This window comes from Syngnathus typhle, linkage group LG2 (genome assembly GCF_033458585.1).
Source record: "Syngnathus typhle isolate RoL2023-S1 ecotype Sweden linkage group LG2, RoL_Styp_1.0, whole genome shotgun sequence".
NCBI classification, from domain to species: Eukaryota; Metazoa; Chordata; class Actinopteri; order Syngnathiformes; family Syngnathidae; genus Syngnathus; species Syngnathus typhle.
The window spans coordinates 7473680-7494600 of NC_083739.1; the positions used below are offsets into that span (position 1 = coordinate 7473680).

The 20921-nt window shown below is 42.1% G+C and overlaps 1 protein-coding gene across 9 annotated transcripts in view; it reads left to right on the forward strand.

The window, feature by feature from the left end:
* LOC133146562 (R3H domain-containing protein 1-like) overlaps positions 1-20921 on the forward strand; it is a 32131-nt gene that overhangs the window by 1914 nt on the left and 9296 nt on the right. For 6 of the 9 annotated variants that reach the window (XR_009711390.1, XR_009711391.1, XR_009711389.1 and 3 more), the window contains exons 2-19: positions 4136-4289; positions 5454-5645; positions 8436-8453; positions 8849-8938; positions 12627-12750; positions 13254-13332; positions 13435-13494; positions 13775-13915; positions 14058-14166; positions 14345-14440; positions 14742-14767; positions 15029-15082; positions 15314-15546; positions 16732-17007; positions 18587-18741; positions 19253-19357; positions 19838-20149; positions 20228-20363. Coding sequence is in view for 6 of the 9 variants with exons in the window: in XM_061270420.1 (XP_061126404.1) it covers positions 5493-5645; positions 8436-8453; positions 8849-8938; positions 12627-12750; positions 13254-13332; positions 13435-13494; positions 13775-13915; positions 14058-14166; positions 14345-14440; positions 14742-14767; positions 15029-15082; positions 15314-15546; positions 16732-17007; positions 18587-18741; positions 19253-19357; positions 19838-20149; positions 20228-20363 (2167 nt within the window). In the remaining 3 variants the exon portion in view is untranslated. The remainder of the gene's footprint in view (positions 1-4135; positions 4290-5453; positions 5646-8435; positions 8454-8848; positions 8939-12626; positions 12751-13253; positions 13333-13434; positions 13495-13774; positions 13916-14057; positions 14167-14344; positions 14441-14741; positions 14768-15028; positions 15083-15313; positions 15547-16731; positions 17008-18586; positions 18742-19252; positions 19358-19837; positions 20150-20227; positions 20364-20921) is intronic. The other 3 variants (XM_061270437.1, XM_061270442.1, XM_061270450.1) reach the window with 3 other exon arrangements.

Below are 20921 nucleotides of genomic sequence, written 5' to 3' on the forward strand. Positions count from 1 at the left end.
TCCTTCCATCTCGTTCTGTTCCATGTCCCTGCATGCCCTTTCCTCCTTCTCCGCCTCCCCCCGCCTCTATCCGAAGAGCAGAGTAGCTAATGAAGAGACCCATTTAGGCGCCGCCGACTTTGGTTCATACAGCCCTCCGTAGCGCCGGTCGGCCGGCCTCGGCTGCTGCGACTGGCTGTTTGGGCTCTGACATCACGCGGGAGCCAGCTGTTGATTTGGCGCTGTCTCCAAGGCTGGCTGGCTTGATGGGTTGTGGCAGGTAGACTTGTGCTTGCGCAGCATCCTCCCCTCCCTCTTTGTGACACCCACTCGCCTTCACCCTCTTCTTTTAGAGCCCCTTCTCCCCATCTCACACGCTCACTCTTTTGCGTGAGTGTGCAGGAGGCAGCCGGCCGGCAGCTGCTGGAGGTGCGAGCTGGGAGGCGACTCCAGTCTCTTCAGCCAGCAAAAATTATTGCCTCCTGTACACAATGGAAGCTAAAGAGCTGAGTTGCTTTGGGGACGGAGGGCAGGTAGGTCCTGCAAGCTTCCCGGCTCTCAATATTGATCATTTTTGCCAACGTGCTTCTTTTTTTCCCCTTGACTGTTTTTCCTCTGTCATTTAATGCAATTCATTCGATGTGTTGATTTGATTGAAGAGTTTGTCCTTAATGACTTTAAGCTCGCTCAATTAATTCAGATGGAAATCAAACTCAGAAAAAGATGTCTATATTTTTCGGGTTTCATGATGGCTGTGCTGTAGATCGCCGAGCAAGTGTGCAGTCTTTCCCTTGGGCTTGTTCGTGTGAGATTTGCGACGTTACATCAAGACCGTGTTGCTCAGTTAGTGCCGCCAATCTCCTCGAGAGTTGCCCGGGCTCGGGTTTTCACGGCGGCGTTATTACCTGAGATGAGCCAGTAAGAGGTTTGACTCGTCCTTTGAGCAAATGGACTTTTAATGGCTAAGGTAGACTTTTGAACTTGGGTTCTCACCAGGCAGCGCTGCAAGACTTGCATGTGGGTTTTCTCACTTTTATTGTGTCTCCTTTAATTGCCCAGATTGATATTCCCAAGAAGTTCACCTCTGGGACCGGTAATGGATTATCTACATGCTCTGCTGCAAATGTAATTTATTAATGCTGGCTGCCTGCGCCTCTACCGCAGCGTCCTGAGCTCGCATCACCATATGCGACCCGGAGGCAGCGCACGGCACGCAATTAGGGGCTCGTTCATGCTTTTGCAGTTAATTTAACCGTCCGTTTGCTGGCAGTTCCTTCAGATGACACGGGCTTCCTTGCCCTGAAATTAAGGGAAGCAGGGGATGAAAGTGCCATCATCTCATTGGCTTTACACTAATGGCTTTCCAGCTCCACTGTCAATGCTTTCCTGGCTTTGCAATTAGGAGAAATGGCTAGGAAACGGTAGATTAGTTACTCGGCTGAGCGAAACACAAAACTCTATTTTGTTGCCGTGCCGTGAGTGTATAGCCGCATTAGTATCTAATTAGCTGTTTATTGGGTGTTTTATTTCATTAGTCGGGTTGTGTGTGCTGTGCCAAATAGAAAGTGGCTTTTTGGCATGCCGTGTGCAAATGGTTTAATTGTAGCGCCACAATATGTGGCTAATTGGTTGTGTTTGATTTCTTTCTTAGAAAGAAAATGTCTCCTTTGTGGGATCTTTTTGCCGGTTTTAAAAGAAAAATGGAAAGCTGATGTCAAGTTTTCACCTCTTTGTGTTTGTGCTTTTGTTTCTTTTGTGGACAGTCACAGCTCTCTGCTTGAGTTCCTCCACCTTTGTGAAAATAAATTCATCATTAACAAATGTAATATTTTTCGAGGGTTCTTCTGCTCCACTCGAGCTGCTTTTAGCCCAGGCAATTGCTCCGACCCACGCGGAACCTAGTGGAGGTGTTGAAGGGAAAAGTCTGAATTTGTCGAAGATTTAGGTGTGTGCTCATGTGAAGCGGAAGGGAAAGAACTGTCTCGATGTCACGACATCCATCTACACCTGCACCACCAAGCCCCCGCCCGTGTCATCACTTGTCGCCTCTTATGTTCCTCAGAAATTTTTCATTAGCCTGCCATCTCTATAATTGTCTGTGAGTGTTGTCCGCTAAGAGGAGTGTGATTAACTCAGCCACCTTTATGAAATTGTTCTGGTAACCTCTTTTAACAATTTCTTTATAGGGAGAAAAAAAATTGGCATGGCTGCATAATGAGTTCAGTCCAAAAAAAGATATGATCTGTACATGTCTTTGATTATTTCGATTTGATTGCTATGAACCTGAAATGAGCTATGAACTCTTATAATTTGTCTTCTGCTTTGTGTGAGGTTGCTATGATGGCCGTTTTATGTGTCGTGAATTGGCGAGGTGACTCTGAGCGACGCCGGAGGGACCCACTTTAGTATTGTTGTGCTCTATTGTGATTTTTTAATATCAGCGAACCACTCCCTGTCAGTGACGGCACGTTGCCCCGAGGATGCACGGATGGATGAATTTCAAAAAATGAAATGCAATTTCAATGCGGCATGTAAGCTGTGGGATACCAATCAAAACGGCCACCGTTTGTTCATGTATGAATGTCTCAGTTTGAAGCGGTAACGGTATCTTCCGCTGCGGCTGTAATATGTCCGCCCTCCTGGAGCGCCCACAGCCTGGCTGAGCTGCATTGATGTTATAGCAGCGTTTATCGTACGCGTGTCATGTCTAATTTTCTGCAACAGCCGTGCTTTCTCAGAACACGTTCTCTTGAATAACAAAAGCTGTGTTTTGTGTAAATGAGTGTATCAAAGGGCCTTGTAGCATGTTGCTGCCACTATAGATGACATGGTATTTTCCATCACTTTATAATGTCTAAATTCATGCCAGGATAATAGCGCTTTGGAATATATTGAAATGTCAACCAAAACTATGAGAGATTAATGTGCATAATACGTGTGTGTGTGTGTGTGTTTCAATTTACTAACACACTGCAGTGACTGCACATAATCACATTAGAAATTAGAAGTGGCAGGAACAGAAAATTACTTTAAAAGATTTTAAAGGCTGTCCTCAATGTCCCCCTGCAGTGTCTTTACTTTCATTCTATCTATACACAATAAGTATCTTGAATTTTTTTTCTTTTCCAGTCATATAAAAACGTCTCCTCATGAACACATTTTGCGGGGCCGCTTTTTGCCGTGTTTCCTCCCACCGAAACATTTGCATTTTGTCGTAGCCGTCCGTCTTCTTTGCTGTTTTCGTCCGAGCGTTTGCATCATTTTTGATTGTTCGCTGTAGTGGCGCACACTTTTTGGGACAACCCAAGACCTGAATGAGAAACTAAATGGTACTGAAATTCAAAATTGAAAGAAAAATAATAGCAATTTTACCACTTGACTGGTAAAGCGTAAACCGTTTGATTCTCAGTTGCCACCCATTATCGCCTCACGCTGCTGACGCCGATGGCATCATGTGAAGGAAGATTATAGAGTTAGCAGGGATGCCACTTGACCTTTTGGGGCTCTGGAAGGGGGAGGGTGAAACAAAAGACCGTATTATAAGCAGCAGCCAGCCCTTGGCACTGTTGGACGCCAGCCTCGGCACCATGCCACACCCATTCAGTGCGCTAGAGATTAGAGAAACTAAAAGATATTTTGGGAGGCAATGAGATATGTCTTGCGTTTATCTGCCTCATTTGAGAACTGAACAGCCATTTAACATGAGCATTCTGGGACATTAGTCAGTTGGAAATGTGTTACGTGAAAAGAAAAAAAAAATACAAATTTGATATGAAAGCATTTTACAGCACGAGTAGCTTTTTTTCTTTTCTGTGGTATTGTCAGTCATTCTTTTAGACATCATCCTTTCTCAGCGTGTAACACACGGCAGGCGTTTTGATAAGCGTGTGCCACCAAATGGCAAAGGCTTTCTCAGCACAGAAATGCTCTTTCCTTGCTTCTTTCTGAATAGCTAATGTTGCTGTTGCCTTAGCTGCATTCCCATCTCCACATTCATTCATTATTTATGGCGCACAGGCACGAATGGGACCCAAAATACACACTCGCCACCATGCTGCTCACTAAAACCTGCTGAATCTACTGTCACTGGTGCCAATCATAACCCCTGACCTGTAAGACACCACAGCGCTAACTCAAGTGCCTGTCTTTGTGCCAGGTCAGCAGGGGTCATGAGGGTGTCTGGGCCCCCGGTTGCCATGCAGAGCGACTGAAGCAGGCATGGACAAGAAGTCTCCGGCAGGATCGGTAGGCCTTGTTGACTTCCCCCGACAGCTCATCCTTTGCCGCGACCTTCACCGCTGGCTACGCAGGTATGTCATTTGCTTGATGTGAATTAATAGCATTTTTTTCTTTTGCTACAAGAGTTTCCACAGATTTTCCGCCAATCAAATTCAAGAGTGTTTCCTTAATGGAAAACTAAGGATGATCCGTAAAACAAAACCGGCATACCGAAGTCATTCTAGAAAACGACGCATCAACATGAAAATATATTAAAGTCAGAAACCCCCCAAAATTCTGACATTCCTGTCCCAAGGCAAAATGTGTCTGGTGGAATGAATGATGCTGAGAGGGACAGAATACTGATTTACTGGCTCTCGAAAATATCTGTCCAGTAATGCAAATCTTTGAACAGGGCAACTCGAGAGATTTCACCCATCAAAATGTCAGTAAAAGATACTAAATATTCAAAGGAATGTGCAACACTCTAGAGTATTAAGCTGTTTTCCCTCAGAATGTAAAAATAATGTAAAGCAGCAGCCAGCGATGCTTTTGTCAAACAACTGACAGGTCATTGAAATTCCGCAACAAACTCTGCAGATGCCAGCTGTGTTTTTGCGTGCCTCTCGGCCCAGCACAGCATTTGCTCTCTGGAAAAACACTGTGGGAGCGAGCTACAAGTCAATGACTTTGACGTGGACGAATTGACTGTCACTTTTTTAGTGCTTTTAGCATAAACAGTCAGTTACATGCATAGATGCACCGCCATCAGATAAGAAAATGGTAGTGATCACTCATCATGGTTGACCTTCCTCAAAGCCCCACCTTGAAAGCTCCACTGCACCTCCAGAAATGTCATTTTTATGACCTAATCGAAGTAGAAACTTGCATTGCATGTCTTTGCGATATGCATATCGCATTTTATCGATATTTTGTGCAGCCCTATTTGTTAAGCGCAAAATGTATTCAGACATCATGTAAGTAACTAAAATATAGATCTAGATTACAAAAAAAAAAAAAAATTACCTGCATGAAGCATTACTTTAAAAAAATAATAGTGTTTGCTATTTGGAAATTGTGTTTGACTCCATAATTTTGATTTGAATTTGATTTTTATTTAAAATACATATTGATTTTCATGAATACTGTGTTGAGAACAGCTAAACCAACTGCAAATGCTTTGCTTTTCCCCCCCCAAAAGAAGAAAGCGGCTGTGCCTCACAGTTTGCATTTTTGTCTTCAAACATTTCTTTCAGGTTCTCACACTTTGCCAACATTGCCAGTAAGACTTTGCCATGAGAATGTCTGATAAAGTAGACTTTGAAACAACGAAGGTGTCCGAAACTGCCAACGCTGAGGCGTTTTCAAAAGATGATGCCACCCAGTCGGAGGTTTCTGATGAAGGCAGCAAAGAAAATGCTGGCAACATCGCCGCAATGGAAGCCAAGGTAAATGAGGATTAGTTGTTTTCCACTAACATAGTGCTTCTTCTGGATTGTCTTAATAACACAGCATATGATAGGAGGTGCGCTCAAGCCACATCTGAAAAGCTAAATGGAAAAGTGAGCTTTGGACGGCAGCCCAGCAAACTGAGTGGGTTGAATGCATTTCATAGGGAATATTTTCCCCCACTTTTCTCCGCACGTGATTCTGTAACAGTCAACGTCCAACACACAAACTGCCCAAGGCGATTTACACGTACCTGCGGCATTTGGGTGATTCCCAAGTTGGTGTTTCAGGTCACAAAACAATATATTTTGAAAAATGTCATTATTCCCGACTGGACGGGGCTTGGCTCTATTTTTCTGCTGACCACAGTGAATATCTAAATCAATGAAGGAAGTATTGTCGGCTGTGAATTGCAGAGGCAATCTCGCAACTTCCCCCATTGTGACTCACAGGGATTCAATTAAAGAGAATCAGTGCTGCTTCAAATTCTCTCCTTTTCTTCTTTTCTGCCAGTATGAGCAGTGTTGGACAAATTATCCAAAATGTAATTAGTTACTAGTCACCTTTCCAAAAAAGTAACTGAATTAGTCATTGTATTACCCCTTCTTAAATTAATTAGTTACTAGGGAAAGTAATGACTGCATCACCTTTGTAAATAATTCAATGATGTCAAATAATTCAGATATTTTGAGCATGTGTCAATACAGTTACATAAGGTAGAAGCGTTTGTCTTTCGCGACGACGCGTCCCAAGCAGCCACATTTCACTCTTAGTAGCGTTAAAACGATTAACGTAGTAATCAAGTAGCTTGTTCGTTAGTGGAAATCTATAACGGCGTTAGTAACACTAACATCTAATGAGTACTTAATCATTGAAACAGTATTCAGAATGTCTGATCTAAATAAATTACAGATAGATTTTCTTTTACTTCCAAAAATGAAGGATGTATGAATTAGAATGTACCGCATTACAAAATGAAATTGGTTCTTATCCCTTTTTCCACACATCACTGTCATTCATAACGACGTGATCTATTCAGTTTCATGCTGTCTGCATGTTGCAGCGCGCTGACGTCCCTACTCTGAGGTTTGACGTTGCATTGTAAATGAGAAATTGTTTTTTTGAATCGCCTTATACCTAAACAAAGGAAATCATTATCGCATGGGAGGTGGCTATGTTCCTTCGAGCAACAGACAGAGCAAACTTGCGAATTCATATTTCCCTTTGTTTTCATATTTGTTTTTATCGTACCACAAATACCCCTTCACTCGTGCGTCTGGATGATTTTCCAGTACTATGTAACACAACTGATTCATTAAATGATAATCCTTCTATTTTGTCTCTTTTGAACATGTAATACTCGAGCACATTTCAACTCAAATTAAACAAGAATAAATGTTGCCTTTAATGTCACTATGAATGTCCTTTCTTGTTCCTACTTACCAGCCAACTTTCATTATATACTCATCCTGAAATTAGTATCAAATGTATGGGAAATTCATAAATTATTCAAATTAGAAAAAAATGATTGTTATAAAAAAAACCTTCTGTGGTCTCAATGTGATAGTTAATTCTGCCCCCTAAAATTTGGAATTTCAAATTACGGTAGAGTGGGATTGCGTGTGCAAGAGCGTGCGCATGCATGTGCGCGTGCACGCGTGCATATCTGCTAGTGTGTGTACTCTCAGTGAAAGGCAGTACTGTGTGACTTTGCCACCATCTGCCTCCAGCTCTGCAGCTCCATCCTCTGTTGGTGGCCGCCCTACTTTTGCTGACTTCAGCCCTTTCCCTCTTTCCCATTTCCATTCCTTTATCTCCTGCTGGTATTGTTCATTCCCCACTGGCCCCATGCTGCTCAATTAGCTGGTGTAGCGGTGCACACGCAGTCGCAGCCCTCTCCCACCTTACCCGCCACCCCTCCCTTTCCGTATTACCTGATATAGAAAGGGGTGCTGTAGGTCACAGGCAGCGTCCCATTTCAATTTGTATGCAACTTAAGGCCCTCAAGCTCAGTTAGAGAAAGGGGTTGCTTGGTGGTTGTCCTCTTGATTTTTTTAGAGGACAGACAAGAAGGACAGATATTCATGCTGGGATTAGCAGGCACAGTACAGGGCACGGGTACAATTTATACTGGAACGACTCCTGCTAGGTCACCTGCTACCTTCGCCACCTTGTGTCCTCAGCGCACGATGAAACTTTCTAACATGTATTAGTGTCGTGCTCTGGCGCTTCAAAAGGAGAAGCACTGAACCTTAACTTTTACTGTCAGACGCCCCATCTCCCTCCCGCTCCCGAGTCTGATTCACGTGATGGCCAAAAGGAATTCAACTCAAGTGATTGTCACAGAAAGAGCACATTATGTAAGACTTATGCCTTGGAAATGATTTGCACTGTCTTTCCACAACCTTCCTAACATGTTCATTTTTCTAATGACTTGTCTGAATGAATAGAGTGAGCGCTGGCAAGTTCATTTAAAGACATTATTGTCAGAAAATGAACTCGACATGGTTGCTGTTGGACGGTGACAAATGTGAAAAAGGTTCCAAATAAATTCTGAATCTTCACCTTAAAAATTGTTCTCCTCTTTTACGGTGTTTTGGATATGGAGGGTTATATCGTCCTTTTTCTGCAGATTTCTTGTAGAGTGACAGAAGCCCAAATTGTTGGCCATCCATGTTTAATTTAAGTCTTAATTTCCAAAGTTCAGTGGTTTTTGTGACCATTTTAACTTCCTGTATTCTTCCTCCGCATAACTTCCCTCCAACTAAACACCTGCTTACATGGTGCAGCCCGTGAAGTACTTGAAGGTATGGATCACTTGACTCGCATGTTTTGAAATAAAGCATGTGAATTGTTTCCTCAGAATATATTTGAAGCTGCCCCTGTGTTTACTGTCAGGAATATTGTCAAATCTCATCTGTGTAAGATGACTTATTTGCAATTTGTGTTGTGAAGCGTCAGTTTGCCTATGCACACATTGGAGGCTGTGGTGGTTTGTTTGCTGCTTTGCTGTCATGCCCCTCCGGGGACAGTTAACGGAAGCATCGCTCTATGGGATGAAAAAACAACAACTCCGTCACTAGACAAAGACAAAATTTGCTTGCAACCTTTTTTTTCCTCTGCTAGCTTGTGGGTGTATTTGGCTGCTTTTTATCGGTGTATGGTTTTTTTAACTGTCTGCTCCTACACCCCCCCTCGACAGCCTAAGACCAGGCTAAAGCTCGTTCGGAGCCTGGCAGTATGTGAGGAGTCCTTCCCTTGTCCAATTCTTGAGCCTTCAGCTTCACCTCAGGTAAAAACTCCCTGAGCGTATCTAATACCTCTTTGAATCCATTCGTCATCCCATCAGCTGGACACGCATGCGGTAGCTCGATTGGAAGTGCTGACCACGGATGAGTTCTTCCATTCAGCTCATTAAAATTGAGATGGAAGACCTCTAGCGAACTATTAGCCGCCTTCCTCTGACAGCTGTGATGGAATACCTGACCATTGCAGCCTGGCGAAAGCATCACATCATCAAAACACAAACAGCAAGCAGGACTATAATTTGTTAATTCAACTATTTTACAGCATCCAGACAAAGAGTCCTCAGCCCCGCCCGCGCCGCCAGATCAAACTTAAACTCCATTAAATGCCACTCTGCTCTGCTAATGATATATTTATGCGCCTGCACACACACACACACACACAAAGGTGAATTCGTCCTACGATTTAGCCAGTCAGCACCGTGCCCCATAGCCAGAGGGCAATGTTATTCCCACCGCGCTCTCTCATTGCCCGCACTCCCACGACGTCTCGTATTACCGCCATCAATCATGTTGAGGAAATTGCAATTTCCGCACATCACCTACCGACTGCTATGTAGTGCCCTAATTGAATACTCCTGATATTTCCCCCGCCGCAGTTATTGGTAGAGATGCCTCTGAGCGGGGCTGTTTTTGGCAAGCTACCCTGGAGGAGAGCGCTAGGACAATAGGGAATGAAGCAAAACATTAGTTAGGCGGAGCCATACCGTTGTAATTTCATGACAATGAGCCAGTGAGTATCAATCATTGTGTTGGAATTGTGGTTCAACAGAATTATTAAAAAAAAACTTGAGCCTGTTTAAAGGGTGACAAGTGGTTAATAATGTCGTGTGTAACACACTAAACATGGACCAGAAAAAGCAAAAAAGAAAGCCGTCTCAGGAGATTAGAAAGCAGACGAAACGCAAGCATGTCAAAAGTAAAGACCATTTCCAATATGCTGGTGTTCCAGGGACTACACCCGTTATTCAGAAATGTTGGTGCAGTCCCAAGAGGAAAATTGATGACAAATTGAAGAGAGGGTTAATGTGAATGGTAACAAAAGACTCCAGAACATCCCTCAAAGAAATTAAAGGTTAACTCCAAGGTCAATGTACATCACTATCAGATTGTGACATCTTTTGTTGTTTGAGGTAAAGTGGACCTCATGGGAGACAACTAAGGTGTATACCACTGTTGAGAACAGCACAAACATTCTCCTTACTGTGAAACATGAAGAAGGCTCTTTTATAAGGTGTCTTAGATCTGTGAAGGGTAAAATAAGATCTTGACGCAATCATGATATTCTAGGGTGAAATATACTGCCCAGTGTCAGAGAGCTTGATCTCAGTTGCAGGTCATAGCTCTTGCAGCAGTACAATGACCCAAAACACACAGATAAAAAAAAAAAAACTAAGGGATAGCTCAGAGCTAAAGCTAAATCCTATTGAACATCTGCGCTTGGAGATGAAAAGTGCCATCTGTAGAAAGCAAACCTGAGACTACTGTAGCAGTTTGCTCATACGGAGTGGGCCAAAATGCCTACTGATAGGTGCAGAAATTGCATCAAAACATTGCGCAACAAAAGACTTGTTCTATTTCTTTAGTTGCTTTGCGTTTTTAAATAATTCTATTGAACCACAATTCAAAAGCAATGTCTGATTTTCATTGGAGTATTCATTACATTTTTATTGATCACTTTGATTACAAAGTTATTTCTATGACCACGTGGGTTATTCTTTCATTAACAAAGGGGTGATTTTCTCTTTTTATATATATATATATAAAAAAAAAGTGTGTGGCAATGCATATTTTTAAAAGCAGAAGTTGTCATTCTGGACAAAACGCTATTTACAAATTTAATTCATAATCAGAAAAAGAACGTTGGTTTGGAATAAACCTTTCTGTTGTGCACTCCATTGTAAACTCGGATGCATTATGGAGAATTTTTACACATACACTATTAAACTAGTACTTGAATAATTTTTAATTCATCCACCAAATTAGGCTAGAGTGTTATTGCAGTTTGTGGGTTGGCAGAATTATGTTGAGAAACTGCTCAGCTGGTTTCCACTACTTGTGGAGAGATGAGCCGAGGACGAATCTAATAAAGCTTGGCGCGTGTCTTGATGACAAAATTCCCACACATACAAAATGAGGTCATCTGAAATATGAAAGTATATGACTTTTTGCAGAGCCAAATTTGAAGTGGTGCATGTTTGAGCTCAACTGTGCGAGTCTAATAAGATCAATCTTAGCTTTAAATCGACATATCAATTCAACTTTAGAGTCCCATGATATATAAGAAGCACACTTGAAGCAAAATCTTTCATCCGAACATGTGAAACTGTAGCTCATGATGATGAAGTTGACCATTGTTCCTATTAGACATCACTGTCACTCCCTCACTGTCAAATTGCACACATTAACAAAAGGCTGTATAAATCCATAGGCATTCCAAATCTGGAAGAAGAAAAAAAATCTGCCCTGACGTTGTTTATGACTGGCTGTCAATTCAAATCAAATGCCTTATAGTCAAGGGCCTTTGAATGGACGCTGTACCTTTTGTTTTAAATTGACAGCATGTTCATTACACATTCAGAGGGCCATCATTTTCCTGCTGTTTTCCCCTTTTTTTGTGAAATAAATGGGTGTCAGTAAACAATTGAGGCAATTCACAAGAGCTGCACATCAACCGGGCGGGTTCCATGCGATACAGAGGGTGGCATTAGGCAACAACCGCCACTGCTCCGTGCCAGAATTTTTCTCATTATTGTTACTTTGACAGGAACGTGCTGTCGCTCAAGCGGCACTCAAACCTGACATGTCGACGTCGTTTCAAAATCCCACTTGGGAATTTGCTTGTAGCAGCTCTCATTAGCTCATTACATTTTACAGATTTTTCACCAGCTGAAATCGAAGCATTGCATTCTATTATCTTCATTTTGAGTGATCGGTTATCTTTTTTTTTGTGGCCACTCACTCGCATTTTAAAACCAAATGTCGCATGAATTGTTGGCACTTGTAAGTCGTTGAAGACATGCAGAACTGCTTGAAAAGCAAATCAGATTCTACCGTTATTCTACAGGTCTGTGGAAAAAAAAAGCTCTGCTTGGGTTAACCAAGGTGGCCTTTTATTCATTTCCACAAAGGAAGCAAACAAAGCAAAAAAAAAAAAACACCCTCCGAAAGCTTGCAGTCAGATTGCAGCAGTTGGCGTTAGAACTTCTCTAACTCTTCCCACTCCTGAATTTTAATTAATGAAATGTGCTGCGTTGTTTAACCTGGGGACGGAATTCATGTATTATTCAGATGGTTTAATAAAAACAAGCTAATCTTGATGATTAATTGCTATCGTCATTGAAATTCATGGATGCAGATGCATCGTTACCATCAAGGAAAAATGTTTGAATGATGAACCATGAGGCTTTTTGAAGTCTTTTCAACATTTGCCTTTATTGTGCATGATGCACTTGAATTAACCTTGAACTTCTGGTAAGATGAAAGGAAAATTGAAAGCTTAATTTACCTTCTAAAACTATGATTACGCTTGTTTGATATTGACCCTCCTCCCCAAAAATGTCAATAGCAAGCAATCAGGCTTTTTGTGTGCTCCGCTTAAAGATTCAGTGACTAAATCAACACCTCGTTAATATAGAATGACAACAGTTCCGTCTTTGTTTTTGCCCACTTAAGGATGAAAGCCTCCTTCGGATGTTGGAAAAGGATGATGGAGCCGCACAAAACCAGGCTCAGAAAGAAGTCGTTTGCGACAAGGTGAACAAAGCTGACAGAACGCAGAGGAAAATGCTGTGCAGAGGTGAGAAAATAGAAAGCCTCCAGTGAGGGCTTGTAGATTGCTCACAACCAACGCTCTTCATATTTTCTCGTTTTGTGCCTGTGTGGATAGGCCCAAGTTACCGTCCCGTTTGTCCAAAAGTGCTTCTCTATTTTCAATTATATCTTGTGATGGGCAGATAATGAGTGTGATTCAGTTAATTGCGGTGGGCTGAAAAGTGTAAAGCAATTACACGGATTCCCACAAGGCTGAAGTTGCCACCCTTTGGTGGAGGGAATACCACTGATGAGGCAAGGCCCCAATTATAGGTCCCAGACGCTTTCTCCGTCACCACCACACTATTGTTTGCTGAGTGGGTTTTCACTTTTGAACCCTTGCTGATACAGTTGCACAATTAAAATTCAATTTAAAAAATTTATATGGAAATTGGGAAACAATATCGATTTTTTTTTTTCCGCCCACCTCTGTTTTTATTGAGTTTTACAAAGAAATTCTCACAGGACTTGTGCTCTTTTTTTTTTTAGATTCCAGTCAAGACTACACTGATTCAACAGGAATAGATCTTCATCAGTTTTTAGTGAACACGTTAAAGAGCAACCCCAGGTAAGTACACTCAATTTTACGCGGACTTTGGGGTTCTGAATTTGGGAATCGCGTTAACCTCAAAAGCGCATTGTATGGAAAGTCTTTGTATTATTTTCTTAGGGACCGAATTATGCTGCTGAAACTTGAGCAAGACATCTTGGATTTCATCGGCAATAATGAGTGAGTCCTGTTTCTGGTTTCATTGAATCTCATCCCTCTTCAAGTCCAATTTAGGAATAGGGTTAGCATTTGAGCACTACATCACAGAAGAATATTTTCACTTTCTGATCCTTGATGGTGCTTAATTTTGATGAGAATGAATCAAATTGTTTTTGGAGCATTTTGAAAGGAGTTCGGTTCTGCTCCTAACTTGTACATTTGTGCTGGGATTTCTGTTTTATCTAAATGGATGTAAGGGATGAGCTCTACTTTTGACCCACTCCTCTCTGTCTCCTTTTAGAAGTCAAAAGAGAACGTTCCCGCCCATGACGTCCTACCACAGGATGTTGTTACACCGTGTGGCTGCCTACTTTGGCATGGACCACAATGTGGACCTCACTGGCAAGTCAGTTGTGATCAACAAAACTACCAACACAAGAATGTGAGCATCTTTCTGTAAATTGTTACACATATCGCCAACATGCGGGGCTTGTTTGCCCTCCAGTTGATTAACATATGTTGCTGTCATCATCTGCCTAAAATGAAGCTCGCCTCCTTAACCGTTAAAAATTCCCCACTGACAGCCCCGATCAGAAATTCTCCGAGCACATCAAGGATGACAGGGCAGACGATTTCCAGAAACGCTACATTCTTAAACGAGACAACTCCAGCTTTGATCGCGAGGACAGCACGGTAGGTGTCCCAACCCTGCTGCCACCACCAAGCTGTCACTTTTATTTCTGATATGTCTGTACGAGTGGGACAATCTGGCATCCCTGGTAAAGCTGCTAAAAAGCTGTGTGTGTGGCTGTGTGTGTGTGTGGGGGGGGGGGGGGGGGGTGCGTACGTGCGTTTGCTGTGTCCTTGCCAGATTCGGATGCGTTTGAAAGCAGACAAGAAAAGCAAATCGATGGAGGAGCGAGAGGAGGAGTACCAGCGAGCCAGAGAAAGGATATTTGCACATGATGTGAGCTCTCCTTGTGTGGGCGGGATGGGGGAGGGGGCCATGCTGCACAGATCTAACACAAATCTATCCGTGTGCAAATTCAGCTCATTTTTACCAGCAATTACAGTGTTGGATTAAGTGTTTAGAATTTTCCAGGAATGGAATTGATTTGATATTTTGAAAAGACCTGCAACCAATGACACCACATGTAAACATTAACAAGCTAATTAATACACCACATGTAAACATTAACAAGCTAATTAATACTACTGAGTAAATTGCAATATTCTTATCAATGATCTAATTTAATTTCCACTCATAGGGTGATCACTTCATACTGGATCAAAGGTAAGATGCATAATATACATCATGATCATTATCAATGTCTTTGCTTGTCGAGTCTCACGAAAACAATTTTCAGTCAGTGCATCCTTTAATATGTAAATACAACTCATCTATAATACAACTCATCTATAATGAGGATGGCGGCCATTTCTATTTTGAAGTGTGCCGAATTGTGCTTTTATTGTCAGAGGAGCCGTTGGTCTTGATCGGTGCCAATCATTTGTCAGCGTTCTGCTACTAATTCCTCCTACCCCTCCCTCTTAGTGCTCAGGATGAAGACACATGTACACGTACCCAGTACAGGCGGCAAATCTTTAGGTAAGGTCCCCCCCCACCCCCCCACCTGAAACACACACACTTCACAAGACGCCATTGCAATGAAATAGAAAAGAAAAGAAAGAAGGGAGTCGTCCATTTGATTTGAACACCGTGGTAAAATCTCGGTACTAACATCATTCTTGACGAGCCAAGGAGATTTGAAAGTCTACATGATTAAATGTGTGTACGTGATTCTTAATGCTGACTGAAAGAATGACTAATTCTGACCAGGTCATGGGCCGGACCGTCAGGCGCCAGCTGGCAGAGCAGCTCTGAGACAGAGACGCTGCTACGAAACGGCGAACCCCGACCCTGGAGCAGCACTGACAGCTCGGACAGCTCCAACCGCCTCGTCCCAAGGCCTGCTATCACCAAGGCCAGCAGCTTCAGCAGCATCTCCCCCAGCCTGGCACGAGGGGATAGCACCGCCAGCAGTAAGAGCACCGGGAGGCTTTCCAAAACAGGCAAGAAAGAAGACGCACAAGCCATTGTTCTTCACATGACCACACAAATAGCTTCAACCTCTTAAGAAAAGCAAATCATAACAAATGAATCGATATTGCTTCATTGATTAGAAAGAGATAAAGATATTTCACTAAACAGAGATCAATGGGAAATCCTTTTTTAGCATCTTATACTTTGGAGACAGAAATTCTACCCCACATCGCGACAGTTGTCCAACCTCTATCGAAGGCTGTGGACCTCCCATATTGTTGGGAAGTTGTCAAAGGTAGAAAATATCTCAAATTCTCGGATTAAAGGGGCTCCCTGACAAAAGCAGTTGGTGAGCAGTCTGGAAACTGTGCCTGCTTCCTTCATTGAGGTGATTAGGAAACTAATTGATCTAGGTACTGTTACATTTTCCTGCACTATGTAGTGTTTTCTTATTTTGTTCCATACAGGGGAGAAAGATGTATGAGGTTTTAACGCAGTTAGTCAAGAAGACATCTCATTTTCTCTTTCTGCCCTCAAACTACTGTCCCATGCAAAAATATGCATGCAATCTCCAGATAAAATAGGTACCCATAAAAAAAATGAAGGTGAAATTCTATAAAGTGGAGTTTATGAACCGTGTCTTTATTTGTAGTCAAGGAAACAATTTCCTGCCTCGTAAATAATATCCTTATCCTTATATCGTCGCATACAGTAATCGTTTGAAGGACACTTGCGCTCATCTTCAAAATTGTTGGAACAGTGAGGCAAATTCAATGTATTTAAAACACAACTTATTTTTCTTTCTTGTATATTTTAAGCCAAATCTAAATACTACTGTCTACTGTTTCAATACCCAGTTGGAAGATGCAAATTTAGTTAAAAATCCAGTGCAAGCAAGCCCATGTCGAACCTCACAGAATGCCAATTTGATCTGAAGCTGCCTCGTTTCTATTTTGCTCAGCATTTAGTAATTACACAGGGACAAATCAAGCACAGATGGTGCAGAACTACCAATTCCTTCTTCAACACGTCCCTCAAGAGTCCATCCAACCGCTGTTGTTATTAAGCTGTGAATAAGCCCCACTGCTTAATTATCACCATCTATTCTTTATCACCCCCATTGATAGTTAATTCTCAAGTCATGATGCTGCTTGGATAATAAAGATGAAATCTAATTTTAAGATTGTGTATCACTCTTTGTTTGGTCATTCCAGGTTCAGAATCATGCAGTAGCATTGGTTCTTCATCCAGTTCAATCTCCCATCCACACCGTTCTTTCACCGTGTCAGTCTCGTTACGGCCCAAAATCTCTGGCACGCCTTTAATCCACCAAGCTGCAGACACCAAAGGCCTAGCACTCCCTGACATGATGATCAAGAGTGTCCCGTTACAGCCTACTACGCCTTCTGCTGATGCAACAAATTATTATGTGATGTCACTGGAAGCTTCGGGGATACCACCTGGCAGCATTCTGGTGAATCCGCACACAGGTATCTATGCTCATTTATTGTATTGCATTTAGTGGTTAAACATTGAAATTTGTTCAATGATGCAATTAGATTCTGTTTACCTTTACATCTGTTTTACATCTGTTTTCAAAAATATAAATTATGTTCAACTATTATTGGTAAGATAAGCACACGTATGAAATGTCTTTATAACCTAATTAATTAAATGTTTTCTCCATGGAATGCATTCTGGGAACAAAAAAGGAAGCTATTTCTTTTTTTTTTTTTTTAAACAATATATGTATTTACAGTTGACCCCCGCTATTCATGGGGAATGGCACTAGGCCAGGCCACAAATAGCAAAAGTCCGTGTACAGTAGATGTCGATAGAAATGCATCAACTAGGAACAATAAGTTATTTTATTCATTATGATTTTCTAAATACATTGCCCAATTAATCTATATTCTCCTGCGGATGACAAGGGAGTGGAATAGGGTAGAAACAAATGTGTATCGATGTAAAAATAAACAGACCACAATATTTTGTGGGTCTTGAAAAATCTGTCAAAATTCTCTGAAATCGCTGGCATTCGACGGTTGCGATAAGTGCAAATAACTAGCATTGAAACAGACCAACTGACTCATTACAAGTTAGAAGAAAACAACTGTGATGCTAATTAGAGGGCACACGTTGGTTCAACATGTTATTATGTCCAATTATGTCAAATTCTAGGCGCGACATCATTTTTGTTCAGAACTGTTTTGTGAGATTTTTTTCTCCAAATAATTTTGTTGAACCACAATTCAAAAGCAATGACTTATTTTCACGGACTAATTTTCATGAAATTACAACCCTATGTCTCCGTCCTTATTCTGTGAAAAAGTCATTTAACTGCTATTAAAGCAATTAAATGGCAACTAATCTGCATGCATACAACACACTGCCCTTAAGAGGCCAAGGAACGTGGACGGCAGTGTGACTGGGGTTGTAATTGTGCAACACAGCGAATCATAAAATTAGTTGGCAACATCTTTAATTATGGATTTTTATTGGTTGTTTTTTGCAGCTCAAGTTTGTTCATGAAGAGCTCGCTGGTATAAATGTAGCCCTTGCAAGCCAGACCCAAAAGGAATCAATAAATCAAATTGACTTACTCGCTGTGACGTATCCTTCATGCGCACTGTCACAAAATGTTGCCCAGGAGTCTGGAGTTTTAAATTCATTAAATTCAATTTTAAATAACTAGACACACACACATACATAGTCATTAAAAAAAAAAAACAGCAACCAATGGCAGTGGAAGCATTCTTTTAAAAATAAAACGTGTTTTCTTTTCCCTTGACGTCACGTCTTCTCTTCGTTGATTTGTTATTCTAACTATCTTCTTAGGTTTGCCTCACCTCAGAAATGGCCACCAAACCAATCACACGCAGAGCATTGGTCGGGCATGATTAAATGTTAGAACCATTTTTTGTTCACTCCGCTTGATTTGTTGGTGCCCTCATGGTGTGTGCTCTTTGACTGTTACAGGCACAATGTTTTTTTTGTTTACTTTGCATCCTACAGGCTCATGTGGGTTTTTTCACCCATTTGTTTTCTCTTTTGAATTTCTCACGGCAGGAAAACCAATCATTCATTCTAATAGCACTGCTGTAGCTTATAGTACGGCCAGTGTTGCAGCTCCTGCCGGCAGGGGCCCCCACCAAGGGAAGATGCTACAGCAGCCAACCTCTGCTGCAAGTCAGCAACAGCACATCAATGCCCTCCACTCCCAGGTCAGCAAAAATATATAAATGTTATTGTTTGTTTTTTTTGTTCAATGTATCAATACAATACACTACATGCAGTCATCCCACCTGCACATGGCCAGAATAAGTGGATTCATAGGCGTCGGGCTGGGAGCAATAAGTATAGCTATCCCTGCTGTCCAGCTCACAACCCACTTTAGCTTTTTGAGTTGTGCCTGACTGGTCCAGGCCACCCCACCAGGAACTTGCCCAAAAACAAAACAAGCTTAGTTCCGAGAGGTCTTGGTGACCTAGTCTGAGCGTGGCGAAAATAAGCACCAATGATTTTATCTGTCATAAGTCGTTTCAGCCACGGGAAATGTTTCACTATATTTAAAAAATGCATTAGTTGTTTCATAGTCTGCTACTATGGTCGTGAACTCCATTTGTCACTTTACAATGGAGTGCTTGATGGTCGGCAGGGCTTAGCCAAGTGCTCAAGACCTTAGACATCCTTTCTCCTCATCGCAATTGTTTTCTTCTTTCCTCGTCTCCTCAGCCGATGTGTCATCCATTCCAGCCGTCTTCAGAGCCTGTTCACAACCCAACAGTCTCTTACCATCTTCCTCCTCAGTTCCCACCAGCTAACCAACAATACTCTGTGGTAAATAACTTCATTTATTCTTTTCTCTGATGATTACAAATCAGTCGTTTTTGGCTATACAACCTGTTTAATATTGTAAGTCACTGAACATTTTTGAAGATCACTGTAAGTGGAAAGTAAATTGGTAAAACGGATGGCCTGATTTGTGACCTGGTTTTAGTTAACTCTATGGCTTCCGCAACTAATTATGCCTGTCGAAATCTCCATTAATATTTAATTCATCACCAGATGTTAGTGTTGAATAATACATGACGGAAAACATTACTTTTACAACAACATAAGTTGGGGTATTGGTATGGATTGATGAAATCCACTTTTTGGCTCCTTCTGTGTACGGACAGGAGGTTATATTTAAACTACATCCAAAACTATTTTACCCTTCTTACTTTATCAGTTATCTTAAATTAAAGTCTTAATTGGTAAAGCTGTATTGATCCACATCAATAATTCAAGTAAGCTGTTTTGAAATCTCTTCTCCAGCCTGAAATGCTCAACAACCAATTCAGTCACATGACTCTGGCACAGCAGCCCCCCAGCAACGGTGGAGCGCCGGCCGCAGACCCCCGCCATTATACAGCAGTGTACCACCATCCTGCCCCTGTAGTGTTGCATGGAGCACACCAGCAAGTTTCTAACTACATGGTCGCAGGACCCACAGGGGGGCACCCAGGGATGCTCCAAGGCCAGCCTGGACCCCACCACAGCTACCCCAGCAGCATGACTGGTTATGCAGCTTGTCCTGGGTCCACTCTGAACCAGCAGCACACCTTCATTCATCAGCCAGTCCAGCAGGTAGCTCAGCAGTTGTGCATCGCTCAATTCCACTTGTTCTTTCCTTTTGATGTTTGAATTTGTTTTGTGCTTCTGCAGATATCCACATGCTACTGCTCATCCACCCAGCATCCTCACTGCTCCAGCCAGCAGCAGCAGCAGCAGCATTACCGTCCGCCTGTAAACCATTCGCCGCATAACAGCCCTCACAGCCAAACCTTGGCCCAGCAGCAAGGTACAACTCTCACAATTAATGGTTTGTTGCCCTTGACGTTCTTGTCGAGCTTGCTTTGATACACATGAACACAAAATGAACCAGGTCTGCAGGTTTTGATGTGAAGCAACAGCGCTTACCTTGATTGCTTTGGTGTCATGCTGTGAAAAGCAAAGGCGTGTTGTTGAAGAGTCTCTTCTAGCTTTTTCATACAGAAGCAAGATCATCCACATGCCACAGTTCACCTTGGGAAAGGGCACAGGGTTGCTCCATCCTCCCACCCTCCGTGTATTTCTGAGTCCAGATTACTCAGCAGGGTCTTACCTGTTTGCTTCTTCTCTTGTCACCTCACTGCGGCCACCTCAAACATAAAACCAAATGTGCACTCTTGCAGTCTGTATACGTCTCCTGCAGTGTTTCCCTAGTTGGGTTCAGTAGTTGGACAAATTTAGATGCCATACCACAGCAAAGGACATCAATTATTTCTAAGTGAATAATAACGCGTGTCCCCCACTGTCCCTAATTAACTTAAAGGAAAAGCGTGCACTGCAAATTGGAGGTGCTGAAGCAGGCACAGAA